Source organism: Chamaea fasciata, unplaced genomic scaffold (assembly GCF_029207755.1).
Source record: "Chamaea fasciata isolate MVZ Bird 193981 ecotype frontalis unplaced genomic scaffold, bChaFas1.0.hap1 SCAF_12, whole genome shotgun sequence".
In the NCBI taxonomy this organism is placed as follows: Eukaryota; Metazoa; Chordata; class Aves; order Passeriformes; family Sylviidae; genus Chamaea; species Chamaea fasciata.
The window spans coordinates 21,380,876-21,398,107 of NW_027094097.1; the positions used below are offsets into that span (position 1 = coordinate 21,380,876).

Consider the following 17,232-nt stretch of genomic DNA (forward strand, 5'->3'; position numbering starts at 1 on the left):
GCCAGTTGGGCTGTCCACACAAAGACATGTGTGGGGGTTGTGCACCCCCCCAGCCTGTGGTCTCTGTGCCTTTGAAGAGCATCTTTGGGGACCGGCTGCAGAGAATGGCTGTTTAATATGTGAAGGCTGCATAGGGCAGAGGAGCTGGGGCTGCTCCCCTGGCAGGGAGAGCAGGGCTGCTGCAGCCAGGAAGGGCTTGTAGGCTGGGCCTGGGGCTGGGTGGGATGTCTGCTGGAGGGGGAGATCTCTGAGGGGCTTGAGGTCTGTTCTTCTCCATGCTGGGTGTGTTGAACTTGGAGCTGGTTAAAACCTGATCCTGTGGACTTGTTTGTGTCTGTGGATAAAGCATCAGGCCATGTGGGAAAGTCCAGCCACAGCCTCCTGAGCCAAGGAGGAGGGGCATGATTTTTCCTCTTGCTGCTTTTCCTGCAGTTTGGGGGATAAATGTAACCTTAAAGTGAGGGATTTTTCCAGGACAGCTTTCTCGAACTACACAATGAAATTCTGCCTTCCACCTCTTCAGGGAGCAATGCACCTTGGCTGGGTGGGCCTGGTGTGTAAAGGATGGGCTTCACGTGCTCGTTCCAGGGCTGGACCTGCAGAGCTGTGTCTGTACAGCTGTGCTGGTGCGGGGCCTTTCCTCCCTCCTTTGGGCAGCTTCCAGCTCTCTTGGCCAATCTGTGAAGCCCATGAGAAACCAGAGGACACGAGTTCTTAGGAAGAGTGGGCCATGCCCACTGAGCACATGTCATCCAGTTTTCCCTCTGCTTCCTTCTTTCCTGCTCTGCCATAACCATTTAGAGGTGACTTTTCCAAAGCAGAAGGCCCTGGGGCACCTCTCTACAGCGGATGATCAGTGGGAAGTGAGGGCCTCGGTCCTTTAGGGGACGTTGAAAAGCATTGATGGCCTCTTGGGAAAGGATAGTTTGGTGTTGGGGTTTTGCTCAACTGGTTTTGCGGAGATATTCTTCAGGCTCTCAGCAGTGTCCTCCAGCTGTGTGGTTTCTGGAGTGGGATTTGAGCCGTCATGACTTCCTCTGGCCCTGAGCCTTTGTGAGAAGCCAGGAGAGAGAAAGCAGCTTTCCTTGGCACACACTCCAGAGAAGGACTGGGGAAGGAACACTCTCCTGAGGATAAGCGTCCCTTGGGTTGGGCAAAACTGGGTTAATTAGGTGAGAGTCTGTTAAAGGAGGGGAAAATACAGGTTGTGTAAGCTCTGCTGTTCCCCAATACTGCAGCTTAAATTTAGGGAAATTAGGCCTTTAGGATTTTTATCCTCCCCTCTTTAGTCTTCTCCTTTTCTTACACCCCATAAGAGACCAGGGTGTATGGTTTCCATCCTAAATGCACATTATGCGTGTCTTACAGGCTTGTAAACCTCACTGCTATGTTATTGAACCCAGGGAAGGAGTGATCCCCGCCAGGGGTGATGTTCATGTGACTGTCACAGCAACCCTGGATGACACTGGGGTTTTTGCTGATGCTCTCCAGCTGTTCATTGGGAACAGACTTTGGACCACCTCCACCCTCCTGGCTTTTGGCACTGGCACCACAATTGTCACAGACAAACCATTTGCCCCGGAGCTCAACTTGGGATACCAATTCAGGTAGGAGATCTCCCACTCCCACCTCTCCTTCTGTCTCAACAAGGAGCAGTTTTGCTGTAGTCCTTCAGGCACGATCTTCTTCAGTGTTCAAAGACCCTGACTCCTTCCCTGAAGGCAGAGATACCTTTAGAGACATGTGATGGCCAGTTGAGCGTTGCTAGGTACCCTCAAAAACCACTGAAAGAGAAACCCGTTGCTCAATTGCCACTGAATTGCCTTCAGTTCTAACACATCTATGTCCTCACTTGGTCAAGTAATGATCTCGCAGGCTCCCCCAGAACAAAAGGTTCCCAAAATGGCGCCTGGATGAGGCGGGCCCTCCGTGTGGCTGCGGGACCAAGGGAAGATGGCATCGCACCCTTCCCTTCCAAAATGGCACCTGCCAGGCAAGCAGGGGCCCTGGGAACAAAGAGACGGGAGGGTGACAATCCCCCTGGGAAGGCAGGAGCCCGCAGAGCAGTTCCAGAGGCAGATGGAAACTTGCTGGTTTGTGTGGGGCCTGCAGTGCCGCTGCCAACGCTTCCTCACGCTGCTCGTGGGCTCTGCTGCTGCCCTGCCTGCCCAGGACTGATGCTTGTGCGGGAGGCCAGAATGTTAGGGTGCCCTCTCAGGTGCATCACCTCTGGGTTTGACCGGCAGCCTCAGGATGGCCTAAAATATTAGCGAGGCAGCATGATCAGAGGTGTTTGAAAAGCAAAACTGTTTTAATTAAGGTGAAAATAAGAAGCCATGCAGAAAAAAAGAGAAAAAGCTGTGCCGAGTGCAAGGAGGACCTTTGCACTTGCTACAACACCCCAAAAATGCCCTGAGGATCTTCCTCTATTCTCTTAAGCATGTAACAATCCAGGCCGGATTCTTGGCATCCTGCCCAATAGAAATAGGAACAGGGCTTGAGGCACAGTCTCAAAGATCCAAGGGCTGCGTCCGTCCTGGCACAAGGCCAAAAAAGGTATCAAAACCTCTGGTTTTTACCTCATGAGTGAAACAAAGAATGGAACCCAAATCCTTCCCTTAAATGGAAGCCTCCTTGCCACTGTGGGGCTGCAAACCCTACCAGGTGAGGTACACTTCTACACAGGACCTTGCTCATTTTTCCGTTGCCAGCAGAGTTTGCAAAGTTCACTTCAAAACAGTTTCTGATTGCGAAATGAAGTTTCTACAAATGACCACCAGTGCAAAACCAAAGCTTCTATGAACGAGAGAGCCCCTGCTCCCCTGGTTTCCTCTCCTAGAGCAGACAGATGATTTCTAGCAGCTTGCTGGGATTGTCCAGAAACTTCCTCCGCGCTGGCTTTTAAAAATGCCTGCAATCATACCCCCGCACACAAGGGCCTCAGGTGCAGGATCTCAAAGATTCAATAACAGTTTCGGGTGCAGATTAATGCAAAATACAGTAACAGTATGAATCACCCCAGAACACACATTTTGGAGGAAAACACCAGATCCTGTTAGCCTGGCCTGGAAAATGCTACATTACCATTAGAAACATATTCCTCCTTGCAATAACGACATCAGAAGGGCAGCTTATCAGACACTGTTCCCGGTCCACATTAAGAGCTGCAAATGAAGACGGTCTCCAAGCTATTAACAGCTCAGAATCCTCATTGGGAGCAATCTGATGACCAGGACAATAGCTTCTCCCATACTATTTTCCATTCTGGTTTCTCTTCTAGCCTCCTTCCCTGTGCTCATCAGTTCAGACTAACAGATGGGGGCCACCACTTCCATCAGCTCTTCTGGAAGGTGGAATGTAACAGGCCAGCTGGGAAGGAGGGCCAGAGCACCTCAGCCCACAGTAGCCCCAAGGCCAAACGTGATTCCCAGAGGCCCAAACGTACGGCCCCCGTGTTTGGGCTGGAGCCGCTGTCAATGGACCTGAAGCCAGGAGAGTCTGTGGACTTGGTGCTGCCAGGCTTCTCCCGCAAGGCGCAGGTGAGGTCCCCACCACGGGCTGAGCTGGGGAAGCATCAGATCCCCTCCCCTGGGCTCGTTCCACAGTCCCTTGACATTTGCCTGGGGAAATGAGCCTGTTTGGCTCCCTTTGTGCAGCTCACAGTCAAAGCTCAGGGGCTGAGTCGTCTACGCTTTCTGCTGGAATCACTATCATTAGTGGCACTGGCACGGCAGGAAATGTTCTGAAACAGCCCTGGAATCAGATTGATGTAGCAGAAGCAGTAGGAGGCCTTTAGGTGCCACTTCAGGCTCCTGCTAAGATTCATCCAGCTCTGCTCAGATTTTCCAAAAGCAGCATGGTGCTCTGCTTTCCCTTTGGAGAACCACAGAACATCCAAAGCCATGTGCTCCTGTTTTGCAGTTTCCCAAGAGAGCTGAGAGGGAAAAAGTTGAAAAACGTCAGCAGTCGTGTTGGACTCTAAAGGGGAAAACTGAGACCATTTGAATTTCAGTCAGGGAAACATTTTCTTAAATGAGGCTTGTGCCAAGAGTGGGCTGGTGGGAAGAGACAGGAAGGACTCAAAATCATCTGGTTTAGACTTTTTGAGAGCATTTTGGTGCTCAGGGGTTGATATCTATGTGTTGAAAATGCATGTTTGCTGTGTCTGTGTATCCCAGAGAGCAGAACTTGGCCTGCTGGCTGCAAGCGGGAATGCCCAGCAGCCCAGCTTGCCTGCACAGGCAGCAAGAACCCCTGGAGAGCCAAGGTTGGCTTTTAATACTGAAACCACACTGTGAGTCAGTGCTGGTCATGTTTTGAAATATTCCCCCCGCAGGCCCGGCCCCCCTCCCCAGGGCTAGCTCTGGAGAGGCTTTGGAGGAATATCTCCGAAGGGACAGGACAAAAGATTTCAAAAGAGGCTCTTACCCCCAGATTATTCCAAGTCGTTTATTCCTCAAAGGGGTCCAGGGGCCGAAAGAGAGAGAACAAAGAAATCCAGGGGTCTTATCTAGTCTCCTATTTTGGGAGGGTCCTGGCATTCAGGCAATTAGGTGTGGACATGTAGGGAGGAAATTCCAGAAGGGTCAAAAGGCGAGAGACCATTCCCCTAAAGAATTGCAAGGTTTCTCCAGGAGGAAAATGCCTTTGAAGCCCACAGTCAACAGGCACAACCTGTCTGTGTTTCCATCACTTTCGGGGAGGTGATTGCTGTAATCAGTTGATGATTCTTCCTTGCTGCTTTACTGGCGCTTTAAATTCTCTTTGTCATCTCCCTTTTTTAGGGATTGCTGTGTTCCTTCTTTTGCTTTTCAGGTTTGCTTTTGTTCCCAGTAAGGCCACAGTGTTTGGTCTCCTCTCTTGCTGCTCTGCCTGCATGACTGTATCCCCCAGAACTGCCCTATCCAAAGCTGACCTGCTAGAAAGGAATTTCTTCTTCCCCGCAGGAGAATGTGCTGTTATGCTTTCAGGTAGCCCATTCCCTCCGTGGAACACGACTGCATAGCTGTGTGCAGGCAGAAATCAGCAGGTTTTTGGCCCTGTTGAATATGCAGATGATTTGGTTCAGGTGCTCTTGTCTCCATCCTGCCGGTGCTGACCTGCTCGGCCCTTCCTTCCCACCAGGCACTGCCCTACTGCCCCTGGCCAAAATGCTGGAGCCAGACAGAAGGGATTCAAGTTCACCCTTGGGAATTCTGTGCCTGTACCTCCACAGCAGAAAGGGCTTTGGAAAAGGGGTCAAGGAAGGACGTCACCAGGGCATGGACAGGTCTCCTCTTGTCCTGTTTCCTCAAGTGGCAAAATCATGGTTCCATGTCTTTCCTGCAGAATCTTCAGGGGGTGCAGGTCTCCATGGAGAGCTCACCTTACTTCCAGCTGGCGGGCCCCAGTGATGCATGCCGTGCCGTGCCAGGAGGCGCCATTACCGATGTGCACGTCCACTTCACTCCTGACGAGAACAAGGTGAGACTGGAGGAGCCAAAACACAGAATTATCTCCAAAGCCATTGTTGTCCCTGCACTCTGGGTACAGCCCATGCTGTGAGCTTGGCTCCAGGCCGTGGGCAGGCAGCCTGCAGCCAGTCCCAGCTTGGCATGTGCTGTCAGGCCCTGCACCCAGGCCTGACAGGCCCTGCTTCCCCTCGCTGCACATTCCTCTGAGCATTCCCAAGGGAAGAAAGATGCCCAGGGAACAGTAGGCAAACGGTAGAGGGGTGTTGATAGATGTCTGGCCATCTCTAGGTATAGTGGAAGGGGTTTCGTTATTCTGCAAAGTACTAGAGGAACAAAGAGGTCAGAGAGCTTTCCGCCTTCCTGACGGGCAACAGCTTCCCTGCCTCACCCGGGGCTGGAGCAAGGACGGTGCTTTTTCACACCCTCTGTTCTCCAGCCTTGGGCTGTGCTGTCCCAGAGCACAGCTGACCATGATACGGCTGCAAGGCCAGGGCAGAGGATGTGCTGTGCCCGTGGGCCCAGCCTGGCACAGGCACACTGAGCTCTAGGTGCCCTTAGTCAGCAGGAGCTTGGTGAGCTGCAGGGGACTTGGACACCTGCCTGAAAGAGCTCGTGTAGGGCAGGTACAGCCTGCAGGCAGGCAGACCTGTGGGCCCAGAGCCGGTGGCAGCGACACTGCTGCGGCTCTGTCTTCATGCCTGTCACTGTGGCTGCTCTGTCAGCTGGCGCCCATTCCATGCCAATTGTGCTTTTGCGTGCAAGTTTGAACACCAGTGCCGAGGCCCTGGCAAGTCTGCTCTCAGCGCTGTGATCTGGAGGCTCGTTCATACAGAGGGGTTTAGGACATGGCATGGAAGGGAGGAGGCCTTGCAGGGAAACAAAGAGAGGCTCTTTGCAACAGCATCCTGCTACCTCTTAGCACTGTTCTTCTCGTGACTTGGTTGGAGAGGCAAAATTAGAGGGGAGTTCTGAGCAAACAGATATTTCTACACCAGGCCAGAGGTCCAGGATCTCTTTGGGTGCAGCTGTTCTCTCAGTTTCCTTTTGCTGCTTAGATTCAGTTTAACACTTTGTCCTATTCTCAATCCGTGGGAATATAGTAACCTAAGGAGGAATGTCCTGTGTTCCCTAGCTCCATGTTCCTTAGAAGGGACTTAGGAATTATTTAACATCATTAAAATTGAGAGTAAAAATTATGGTGGCCCTGGGCACTTGTCTGTATGACCCAAGTGACACAAGAGCTTAATGCCACTGAGATAGGTTTTGCAAAGTGCACTGCTGCCTTTAAAATGTGAGATATTAGTAGAACTTATTGTTCATTTGGGGGTGGAATAGGTAAATTGATACCCTTGAAGGGATATAGGAAATGGCTTTTCTTCTGCCATGGAGATGGCACCAAATGACCTGTGCTGAGACAGTTTCTTTTCCTGCAGGTTTATTCCCATGAGCTCGTCTGCGTCAGTGGAGAGGAAAGGATAGTTGTGCCAATTCGGGCCATCCCTGCCCGAGCTATCCTGGACTTCCCTGACGAGCTGGACTTCTCAAAGTGTCCGGTCAAGGGCAGCACCCGCAAGAGTCTGCTGATTCAGAATTGTGGTAGTGTGGCAGCTCATTACCAGCTGGGCACCGAGAGGTGAGGCAGCTCATCTGTCCTTGTGCAAAACACCTTTGGGGGATAACAGAGTTGGGAAAGAACAACAAAAGGAACCAGAGCATGGGAGCTGCTGCCCTGCGTCGCCGGCTGGAAATGGGCAGGATGGATGGCATCTGCTCTTGCTTTCAGTGTTCTTAGCAGGATGCAGCCTTTGAGCTTTCTCTGCCCCAGATTTCCTGGGGGGTGCTGGAACATGTTAGTTGCTGGCTTGCGCCCTCCTGAGCACAAGCAGCTTCTGAAATGGGTACTCACCACTGTCAGCCAAACAGACCCATTCTCTGGGAGGACACAGGCACATGGCTTTCCAGTGGTGCCTGCATCAGATGCCCAACATGAGCTGTGTTGCAGGCAGCCGGTGCAGTTCCTGTTACTTAAAGCTGATCTGATTTCCCTTGTCAGCTGAGGGCATCAGTCCCCTCTTCTGTTCCACGATGAACCTTTGAAAGCCGGTTTAAAATTTCAAACACGTGCTTTAAATCTCTGAATAAGGTCGTCCCCCCTTTCATTGAGATCTCATTTTACATATTCTGAAGTTCCTGTGTTTCTGCTGTTTTTTCATTTTGGTTTGTGTTAAATGTTTGCCAAAAGATCATGAATTCTTCATTGGGAACTTTCATAAATGTCAAGCTCCTCCAAGGCCTATCAATACACCACATGCCCATAGGCATAGGCACAGGTGTATTAGAAACATGAGACATTTAGTGACTATGTGAAAAGCAATTGGGCTGATTTAGAAGATAAAAGTATAGAATAACTTTCTCTAGAGGGGACCTCTGGAAATTGTCCGAGCAAATACGCTGCTCAAAGCAAGACCAGTGTCCGGGGATTGCAAGGGGCCATTGGGAGATCTGGAGTTGTCTTTAGATGCCATACAAGGAAACAAACATACAAATGGACTAGTTAAAAAGCCGAAGAAGACCTATTAAAACCCCTCCATGACCTTATCTTTTCTGCCTGTCGGGTGCAGTAGTGATTCATTGAAAGGGTAGATCTAACAGGATGAGAACTATCTTAAGGAACAGCTGACAATTAACTCACTATATTGCTCTAATCAAGCCATAAAAGGCCAAAATTTATCCTGCCAGCCCCATCTCTTGGCAGTGGTTTTCATTTGGTTATTATAGCGTCAGGGATGTCTCCTTCACAGTCCTTCTTATCTGTGGGCTCAGGGAACAGCTTAGTGATGTTGACTGAAATTCAGAGGAGTTAAGTTTAACTGTAGAGCTTGTGTCCTTGGGTCTTGGGGAGCCAGGTCTATATGAGAGATGACTGCTCCAGCAGGAACAGGGGAGTCTGGTGGGTACAGCCTGGGGTGGGATGTAGGAGATGCAAGGGCTGATTTGCACTCAGTTTTTCAGCCCTGACAACTGAAACTTGGCTGGATCCTCTTCTCCTGGTAATTTGAAAATAAGAAGATATCTTCTTTCTCACGCAACCCCTGAGGTCACTCCCAGGAGTGTTATTCGCATCCTGCCATCTGAGGGCAGGAGTATGTAACATGGGGCAGGAGTGGGAAGGGAAGGGAAGGGAAGGGAAGGGAAGGGAAGGGAAGGGAAGGGAAGGGAAGGGAAGGGAAGGGAAGGGAAGGGAAGGGAAGGGAAGGGAAGGGAAGGGAAGGGAAGGGAAGGGAAGGGAAGGGAAGGGAAGGGAAGGGAAGGGAAGGGAAGGGAAGGGAAGGGAAGGGAAGGGAAGGGAAGGGAAGGGAAGGGAAGGGAAGGGAAGGGAAGGGAAGGGAAGGGAAGGGAAGGGAAGGGAAGGGAAGGGAAGGGAAGGGAAGGGAAGGGAAGGGAAGGGAAGGGGAGTGCTGAAGTGTGGCCAGGGACTCCCTTAAGTGGCAGCTTCTCTTTCTGGCAAAATTCCTGACAAAACAATAAGAAAAAAATCCTGTGCCTTGCCCACACCAGGCACCGATCCCCCAAGCCCCAGCAGAGACCTGCAGCAGTGCTGGCTCACCCTCGGGGCAGATGTGGGAGCTCGTACAGTAATCGGGCTCCGGGGCTGCTGGGGCCTTGTCTTTCCTCCTCTCTCCCCAAAGTCTCACATCCAGCACATAAACATTGCTGGCCCAAGGCTTCTCCATCAGCCACTAGTGATGTTCTCACTAGTGGTAATGGAGCAGGTCAGGCCCATAACTGCAGCAATAGGTCCTTAGTGAGCAGAACCTGAAGCAAGTTCATCAGCTGTCACTACTGACATGAATGAAATTCAGCTTGCCAGATGTTCTCTATATTTTTGTGTGTGATAAGTTCATCACCAAACTCCCCAGAACACCCTTTCTGTGCACAGATTGACCACCAGCAAAGCACTGAGGAACTTTTGTTTCCTCAGTGGGGCTGTGGAAGAGCACAAAGCCCAGCAACTTCTGGGAAGAAGCACATTTCACCTGAGCTGTCCCTGAGCATCAAAGCACGGAGTCTTGTGTTTGTCAGGCAAGAACTGTTCACCTGGTGACCAATCCTAATTGCTCCTGTTACATCCAAAGTGCACCAAGACATTTGCGTAATTATTTCCAACACATTGCGCAGAGTTTGTCTGGTGAGCCAAGCAAACAGTTACCAGCCTGGATGACAACCCAGGGCCCCAGACTGCACTGCTGGTAAATACACAAAACCCTCCTGTTCTGCCTCCTCGATGTGCTCCTGCTAATGGTGCTTCATATGGCTGGGATTGGATCCTTCAGATTGTAAATGGCATCCTCCTTTTGGGTCTTGTTTCCATGTCACTGTATTGCTCTAATCTGCATTTGCACTCTTTCAGAGTTTTGATTGCTCCTTTTTGTAGAGCAGCTTTCATTGAAATGCTGACAAAATGTGCTAATTCAGGATCTTTTCAAGGTAAAATAAACCAAAGAGCCACGCTGCAAATTCAACAGTAGTTATTCCGTGGTCTTCAAGAGAAAGTTCCTTCTCCCTGTCTGATTCCTAGGCTGTAATCTCACAAGAGAGATAGTGCCCTAACATTTGCATCTCTTGAGAGGAAGTTTATAGGTAGCAGGAAATGAGAAATTCCTGAGGCAGTCAGCGTCAAGTTATGCATGCAGATAGCTCTTAACTCTCTCTGTGCTTTTCACAAACCATTCTCTGATGGGATTGCTGGCAGTCAGAAGGCTGGATGCAGAGTATGGGGGAGATTAGGTCGTTTTATCCCACAGGATCTTCTGAGGGCTGGATCTCCTCAGAAGTGGGTCAGTAGCTGTTTCTGATCCTGGCTGTTCTGTCTGTCTTGGCCGTAGTTTGTTTGCTCCCTGCTTGCCCAAGTGAGCTGAAGTGACCTGCACTGCAGAAAGAATGTCATGGCCAGAATTCCCCCCAAGTCCTGATCCTCTCTTTGTGTTGCAGTCCTTTCTCCGTGGTTCCAGCCGAAGGAATTCTGGGCCCTGGTCACACCATGCAGGTGACAGTGGGATTTCACCCGCTGACGTGCGGTGACCATTTCGGGTCCCTGGTGGCGCGCTGCATAGGTGAGTGCTGGGCAACGCATGGGACACAGGACAGTTCTCCACCATCACTCCCTGTTCATCCCCCTCAATTCCCTCTAGATGTACCTCCTCTGTTCCAGCTCTGCCCCAAAGAAAACTGAAATAGCTGGTGTTTAAATGGTTGAAAAAGTGGATCCCCTCTAACAGGGCTGAGATTTTTGGAATTCTGTTTTGCTGGGTGTTGCAGAGTGGAGGAAGGAGGAACCCTGATTCTCCACTACTGTGTGGCTACGCCTGGGTGAAGTTTTATTTTACTCCTGGGCAGTGCTGTATGTGAGCTGCGAGGTCTCCATCAGACTCTCTCCAATGCAGTGTATTTCTTGCACACCTCTGTCCTGTATGCCGCTTCTCCACTGGCTTGTCACAGACCCTTTTACTATGTTGCCCTCTACACATCCATGCAGTTTTTGCCTAATAACATCTTCAGGCCCTCAAGTTCCTGTATGGTGACAAATCAAGACAAATTTTTCCTCGTCCCCATTTCCCAGGCCGTTCATGCTGTTGCAAACCTCTCACATCTCCCATTTGATTTCTAGACTGAGGAATCCCATTCAGACTTCATATAGAAGCTGCTCTGTACTTATTAATCTTTCCTTGTCCTTTTGTATTTAACCTGAAGTGCTCCATCTTGGTTTTTGAGATCAGGACAATATGAAATATTTCAAGACTGATGGGGCTGTGGGTTTGGACAGGAAGATGACGATGATGATGATTTTTATGGTGTTCATTTTGTAGTGGTTTGTCATATTGCAAAGCCAGGCTGGTTGTGTTTCCTCTCCTGTGTCCCCTCCTGCTGTGGGCTGTCACTTCACCTGTTCCTCTGGGTCTCCTTTTTCTGCCCACATGCCCCCAGGCGTATTTGCTTGTCAGCAACAAGGGATCCAAGGGATCAGGAGGGGCAGGAGTCTCGTGGGATGCGCAGGGGAGACCTCGGCAAGCCAGGATTGACCAGGGCTCCTCAGTGTCACCTGAAGGACTTTGATGCAGAAATCCCAGTGGTCTGAGTGGGTCACCTGAGCACATCTGACAAATCCCACTGTACATACTGTCACCTTGGGGCCAAATCTCTACAAACACCTTGGAAATAAGGTGGTTAAGGAGGTGCCCAGGACATCCTCACGCAGTACACACAGAGCTGTCAGGACGTGATAAATGTACTGATCCATGGAACTGCTAATACATTTAAAAGCTATGACACTTTCTTCCGTGACCTGTGGTTTGCTTTGTTCCTTGTGCTTCCATCAGCAACTGAGCTAGCTGAGCAAAGACTCTGCTTTGTTCCAGGTGAAGAAAGTTTCTTCACATTCCTTCGCGCAGAAGCTGCAGATGTCAACATTGGATTGAGCACATATTCCATGAAGGTTGAGAAGACTTTCATCACCACATCAAGCCACACAAGCATGTTCATCAGAAACAGGAGTAACATCACAGCCCACTTCCAGTGGAAGATGTTTCCTACTGAGGAAGCCGACAATGAAGAGAAGAGGAGGTTGGTTTGAAAGATACGTTTCAGTGAGATACATGGCCCAAGACTGAAACTAATGCATGGCCTCAGGGGGGTGTTGGTGATTTTGAATGGTTTAGGCCAAGTAAACCATCCCTGGCATTAGGGTGTGTGTCCCTGGGCTGCAGGAGCTCAGCACAGCATTCCAGTTCCATTTATACTCCAACCAAGGATGGCATTTTGGGAAGGAAAGGTTGATTGCAATGACTGGATTTCCTCAAGTTCTAATTGGGCTTTTGCCTCCCTAATCTTCTTCCTACATGACCTGGCAACATCCTTAAACGTTTCCTGAGTTGCCAGCCCCTCTTTGCAAAGGCAATACGCCCTCTTTTTTCCCCTTAGTTCCTTCCAAATCTCCTTGCCCATCCAGGCTCGTTGTCTTCCCTGTCAGCTCATCTTTCAGCACACAGGGACAGTCTGTTCCTGTGCCTTCAAGACTTCTTTCTTGAAGTATGTCCATCCTTCCTGGACCCCTTTGTTTGTAAAGGCTGCTCCCCAAGGTCCTCTCCAAAACAATCTCTTGAACAGGCCGAAGGCTGCCTTCCAGAAGACCAGAGTGGAAGTTTTGTTGATGCCCCTCCTTGTTTCACTGAATGTTGAAAACTCTGTTATTTCACAGTCACTGTACCCCCAGACAGTGGTGAACAGATGAAGTTCTTTTAGTTCTTAGGGAATCTCCTGGTGATATCCAGTACCTGGATCCCAGGGAGGCAGCAGGCTTCCCTGTGGAACGGATCCGCTCGATATACAGGGCCCTCATTTCCCCTTAGAAGGGATTCACTTACTACCACTACCCTTCTTTTCTTCGTAATACTTTTTTCCAATTACATTTATTTTCATGCCAGTTTGTGTCCTAGCCTGTCACCAGGACATTTTGTTTTTCCTTACTTCCAGTCTTAGGGATGGTGTTAGCTCTAAGGCCTACTCTCCTGCTGTCAGAGATGCTTTTGAGATCTCAGAGCAGAGAGGACTTTTTTTTATGAGAGGAGCTAGTGCAGGATCCTTTCCCTCTCTGGCCATTCTACTACCATGCACTGGGATGGGACCCAAAAAGCTCTGGATCCTGAAAAGATGATCTCTCCAGGAGTTTGCTGTCTGTCTCCTGCACCAAGAAGTCCCTTCCCCTCTCACAGCCTCTGTTTTCATGCATATAAAACCTTGGATGTCACTGAAGGGATGCGGTGCCTGAATTCATCAATTTCCTTTGGAAGTGCTCTGGGATGCTCTTGTGAAAGGCAGAGTAGGGAACAGGGCAGGTCCAAAATGGAAGAAACAAAGAGCGATGCTGGTAACACGTAACCACAACCCAGCTTCGTCTCCCTTTCCCAGGGAAGTCCTGCAGTGGGTGCTCCGTGATCTTTATCTGCTTCCCCCGAGCAGCTCAGTGGTAGGAAAAGCCAGCTGAGGTGGCTGGTGGATTCTCCCTCAGTTTTGGCAGAGGCTTTGAGGCAGGAGATTCTCTTGAGGGATGCTGGCTTTCCAAAGCTCTCCTGAGCTTGCAAGTGTGGAGTAAAGCTACCTGCTGAGCTTGTGCACAACAAGTTATCTTCTGATCCGATTGGGACCCTCGTGGCTTGGGGTCAGCCCTTGCTGGGGAGCTGCCGCTCCTCCCCAAGTGCTTTGCTCTCCCGCACTTCCGCTTCTCTCTGCAAATATATTAAATGACCTGCTGGCTTTGTCTCTCCCTGCGGCTGCAGGCAGTGTGATTTGCTGGAGCCACCACCAAAGGTCTGGATGGAAGACTTCATGGAGGAGAAAAAAATAAAGAAGGTGAAGGGCTTTTGTGAAAATCGCACCTCCCTCCTGAGCCAAAAGGTCCAGGAGGAGAAGGCAAAGGTGCAAGAAGACCCCCTGCTGTTCTCCAATGACTTTTTTTTCATTGAGCCAATGGTAAGTGATAGCTGAGAACCTCATTTTCCTCCTCTTCCTTCTCTTCCTTCTCTTTCTCCTCGTCCTCCTCCTCTTCCTTCTCCTCCTTCTCTTTCTCCTCGTCCTCCTCCTCTTCCTTCTCCTCCTTCTCCTCCTTCTCCTCCTCCTCCTCTTCCTCCTCCTCTTCCTTCTCCTCCTCCTCCTCCTCTTCCTCCTCCCGCCCACCCTACCCCCGCCCCTTTCCCCGGGTGCGGTCACTCAGCAGGTCCTCAGCTGGCTCGGTGTGCTCAGAGGGAGGGCATGGAGTTTCTGGTGCGGCTGCAGAGCTCACTGCTGAAAGTATTTCTGCCCTGCAGGCTCAAGGCAGGGCTGGGAGCCTGACAAAGCTGAGCTCTGCTGCCAGGGCTCGAGCTCAGGGCACTCCGTGTCCTTGAAGTGTCCACAGGGAGCAGTTTTTGTAGGTAGGGGCTCCCCCGACACGTGCTGCTGCGTGGGGTTCAGCGGAGGGTGTTGGAGCAGTGCCAGTTCACGGATTGACCTGAAGCATGCAAGGGTTCGCTGGGAAAAGGAGGCCAAATTCAGCCCAAGGTTAATCGTAGAAATGCCTGTCCCTTCCTCTAACCACGACTCGCACTGTTTGTGAGTCTCCCAGTGTCATCTGTGAGCCTGGACACAAGGGTGGGAGGTTATAATGGGCATTTTGAGTTCTCTTGCACACGGGGACAGTAAACCTTTTCTTTTTCTGTTTATGCAAGCAAACGCCCACGTCCTCCCATCAGCCAGAGCCCTGATTCTGAGTATTGGCATTGTGAGAGATGATGAATGCCTGGTGTCTGCACAGTGCAAAATCCCTTCTCATCCTGGAGTAAATCCTAGAACAATCCCAACCTCTGCTTTCTTTGAAAAAAGGTTAAACTAATATTTTTCTTTCCAAGGAAGGGGATCGTGTTCTTGGTTACTCCTATGGCCCGTCTAAGGCCAAGAGCCACCAGTGCACAATGGCAGTTAGGTACCACTGTAGCTGACTGCAGCATGATGTGACCAGGAGCTTGTGTCAGAGCAGCAGGAACATTGTGGAGAGTGGGGGCTGATCAGCTGAGCATTGAGAGCGCCCAGTGGTGTGTTGAGCTGGGTTTAGAGTGTTTCCTTGGGCTCCTTATGTTGTTCGCTCATCACTGATGCTCTGAAGAAAGGCTTAGAGGAGTGGTTGAAAACAAGAAGTGTGAAGTTTGAAGATAAATCTTTTTCTGTCTCTTTCTGTTTCAGGAGGGAGAGATTGGGCCACGTTGTTCGGCTGAAATCAAGGTGACCTTTAAACCCCTGGAAGCACTGGAGTATCAGAGTGTGGCCTACTGTGACATCTCAGGTACAGCTCCTTTCCCCTGCTTCTCTCACCCACAGTGAAGCCATGGAGCAAGCCTGAGCCCACTGGGCTCCCATGTAACTGCTGGGAAGAGTTCCTGGTCAGCAGGGCAGTGCTGGCACATCCCCAGTTGTCCCTGCAGCTTCCAGGGAGTTTCCCATGCAAGGCCAGGGCTCGGAACACCTGTGTCTGGATTGCTGATCCCAGAACAACCCAGGCAGTGCAGGGAGATGTTTTCATGGCACGGCTTTGCCAGCATTTCCTCAAAGGCCAAGCAGCTACAGAGCAGAACAGCTTTAGTGAACAAGCACTAAGCCCCTCTAGACCACTGGCCTCCAGGATGGGTCCATTTGACATGGATCCACCATCAGGCAGTCGCAGCTGAGTTAGAAATGTGCTCCCTGAGCCTGGATCACCTCCAGACACCACCAGGCCAGCGGAGGCGGAGCCCCGCTGAGCCCAGGGTGTTGGTAGAAGGACCACCCTTGGCCAGCACCTGCTTCTCTCCCTGTGTGGGAATTGTCACCTTGCAGCTCTCAGTCTGTGCAAACAGAACACAGTGCCGAGTGTCAGAAGTGGAGGACAGCAGTCCTGTGCTGCTGGGCCAGGTGGTTTGGCAGTTGTTGCCTGGCAGTTTGCCAGGTAGCAATTGCCAAAGTCTTCGTGAGCTTTGTGCCTTCAATGAATGGATTTCAAAGCTCCTCTAAGTGCATGGGGAGGAAACCCTAGAGTCATAGTATGTTAAGGATGGAACGGACCTCAAAGACTGTCTAGTGCCAAGGCCCCTGCCATGGGCAGGGACACCTCCCACTAGACCAGGTAGCTCCAAGCCCCATCCAGCCTGGCTTTGAACACTTTCAGGGCTGGAACCTCCACAACTCCCCTGGGGAACCTACTCCAGCGTCTCACCACCTCACAGTAAAAAAATTCTTCTCAATATCTAACCTAAATTTCCTTTCTTTCAATTTATACCTGTCACTCCTTGGCCTGTCGCTACAGGACACCAGAGATGTTTTAAACTCAGCAAACTGGTGGCTAAAATTGGAAACCAGCCCAAGGAATGGGTTAGAAATTGCAAGTCAGCCCCAGGGGATATCTCCTGAGGGAAGAGAAGGGTCCATATCTTCTGCTGCAGCATCAAGAGCTGGTTGCATGCAGCTCAGAATCAGGGTCTAGCATTGAGGCAGCCTGGAAAATCCAGTAGAACAGAGGGAATTATTGTACTGAAATGGACATCTCTCCCCAGGCCGTGAGAGCAGGCTGGCCCTGCACCTCAGAGGGGAAGGCCGCAGACCCTTGGTTGAACTCAGCTGTGATACCCTGAACCTTGGGGAAGTTTTTGTCAAAACCGCCCACACCCATGAGGTGAGCACCAGGGGTTGGGATGGATCCTGATGGCTCCTGAGGCAGCAGCAAGCCTGGTGGACCTGTGGAATTCCTGGCAACCTGGGCAGTTGTGAGCAGGGAATAGCTGATGTACCGGTCAAATCTGGGCGGGGGGGGGGAAGGGGGGGGGTCCAGAAAAATGTGTCTGTTGTTCATGAAGCCCCAGTCCCTTCTTTTGGGCAGCCTTCCATAGGGATCAGCTGGGAGGCTTCCTGCAAAACAACCCCTTTTGACCCAACGCTGGGTCAAAAAGCTGTTCAGAGGCTTTTGTGGCAGCACCAGACACAAGGCACCTTTGTACTGGGCTGTTCAGAAGCAGCTGGGACAAGCTGGCTACATTTGAGCTTCAGTCCACCGCAAACAATTTTTAGTCAAGTGTCTCCTGCTCATTCCTGGAAGTCACAGGAAAGCCATCCAGCCTCCTGGCTCAGTGCAGGCCCTTGCAAAGGGCTTGAGGATTCTTTCCCTTGCTGTCCAATCCCTCACCACACTTCAGGCTTGGTGCATCTCTGGCTCTACAAAGAG

The 17,232-nt window shown here is 50.8% G+C and overlaps 1 protein-coding gene across 1 annotated transcript in view; it reads left to right on the top strand.

Moving 5' to 3' along the window:
* The window catches only part of LOC136296105 (hydrocephalus-inducing protein homolog), a 199,735-nt gene that overhangs the window by 104,158 nt on the left and 78,345 nt on the right, over positions 1 to 17,232 (top strand). The window contains 1 exon segment of the mRNA XM_066194929.1: positions 1,369 to 1,607. Within this exon segment, the coding sequence (XP_066051026.1) occupies positions 1,369 to 1,607 (239 nt within the window).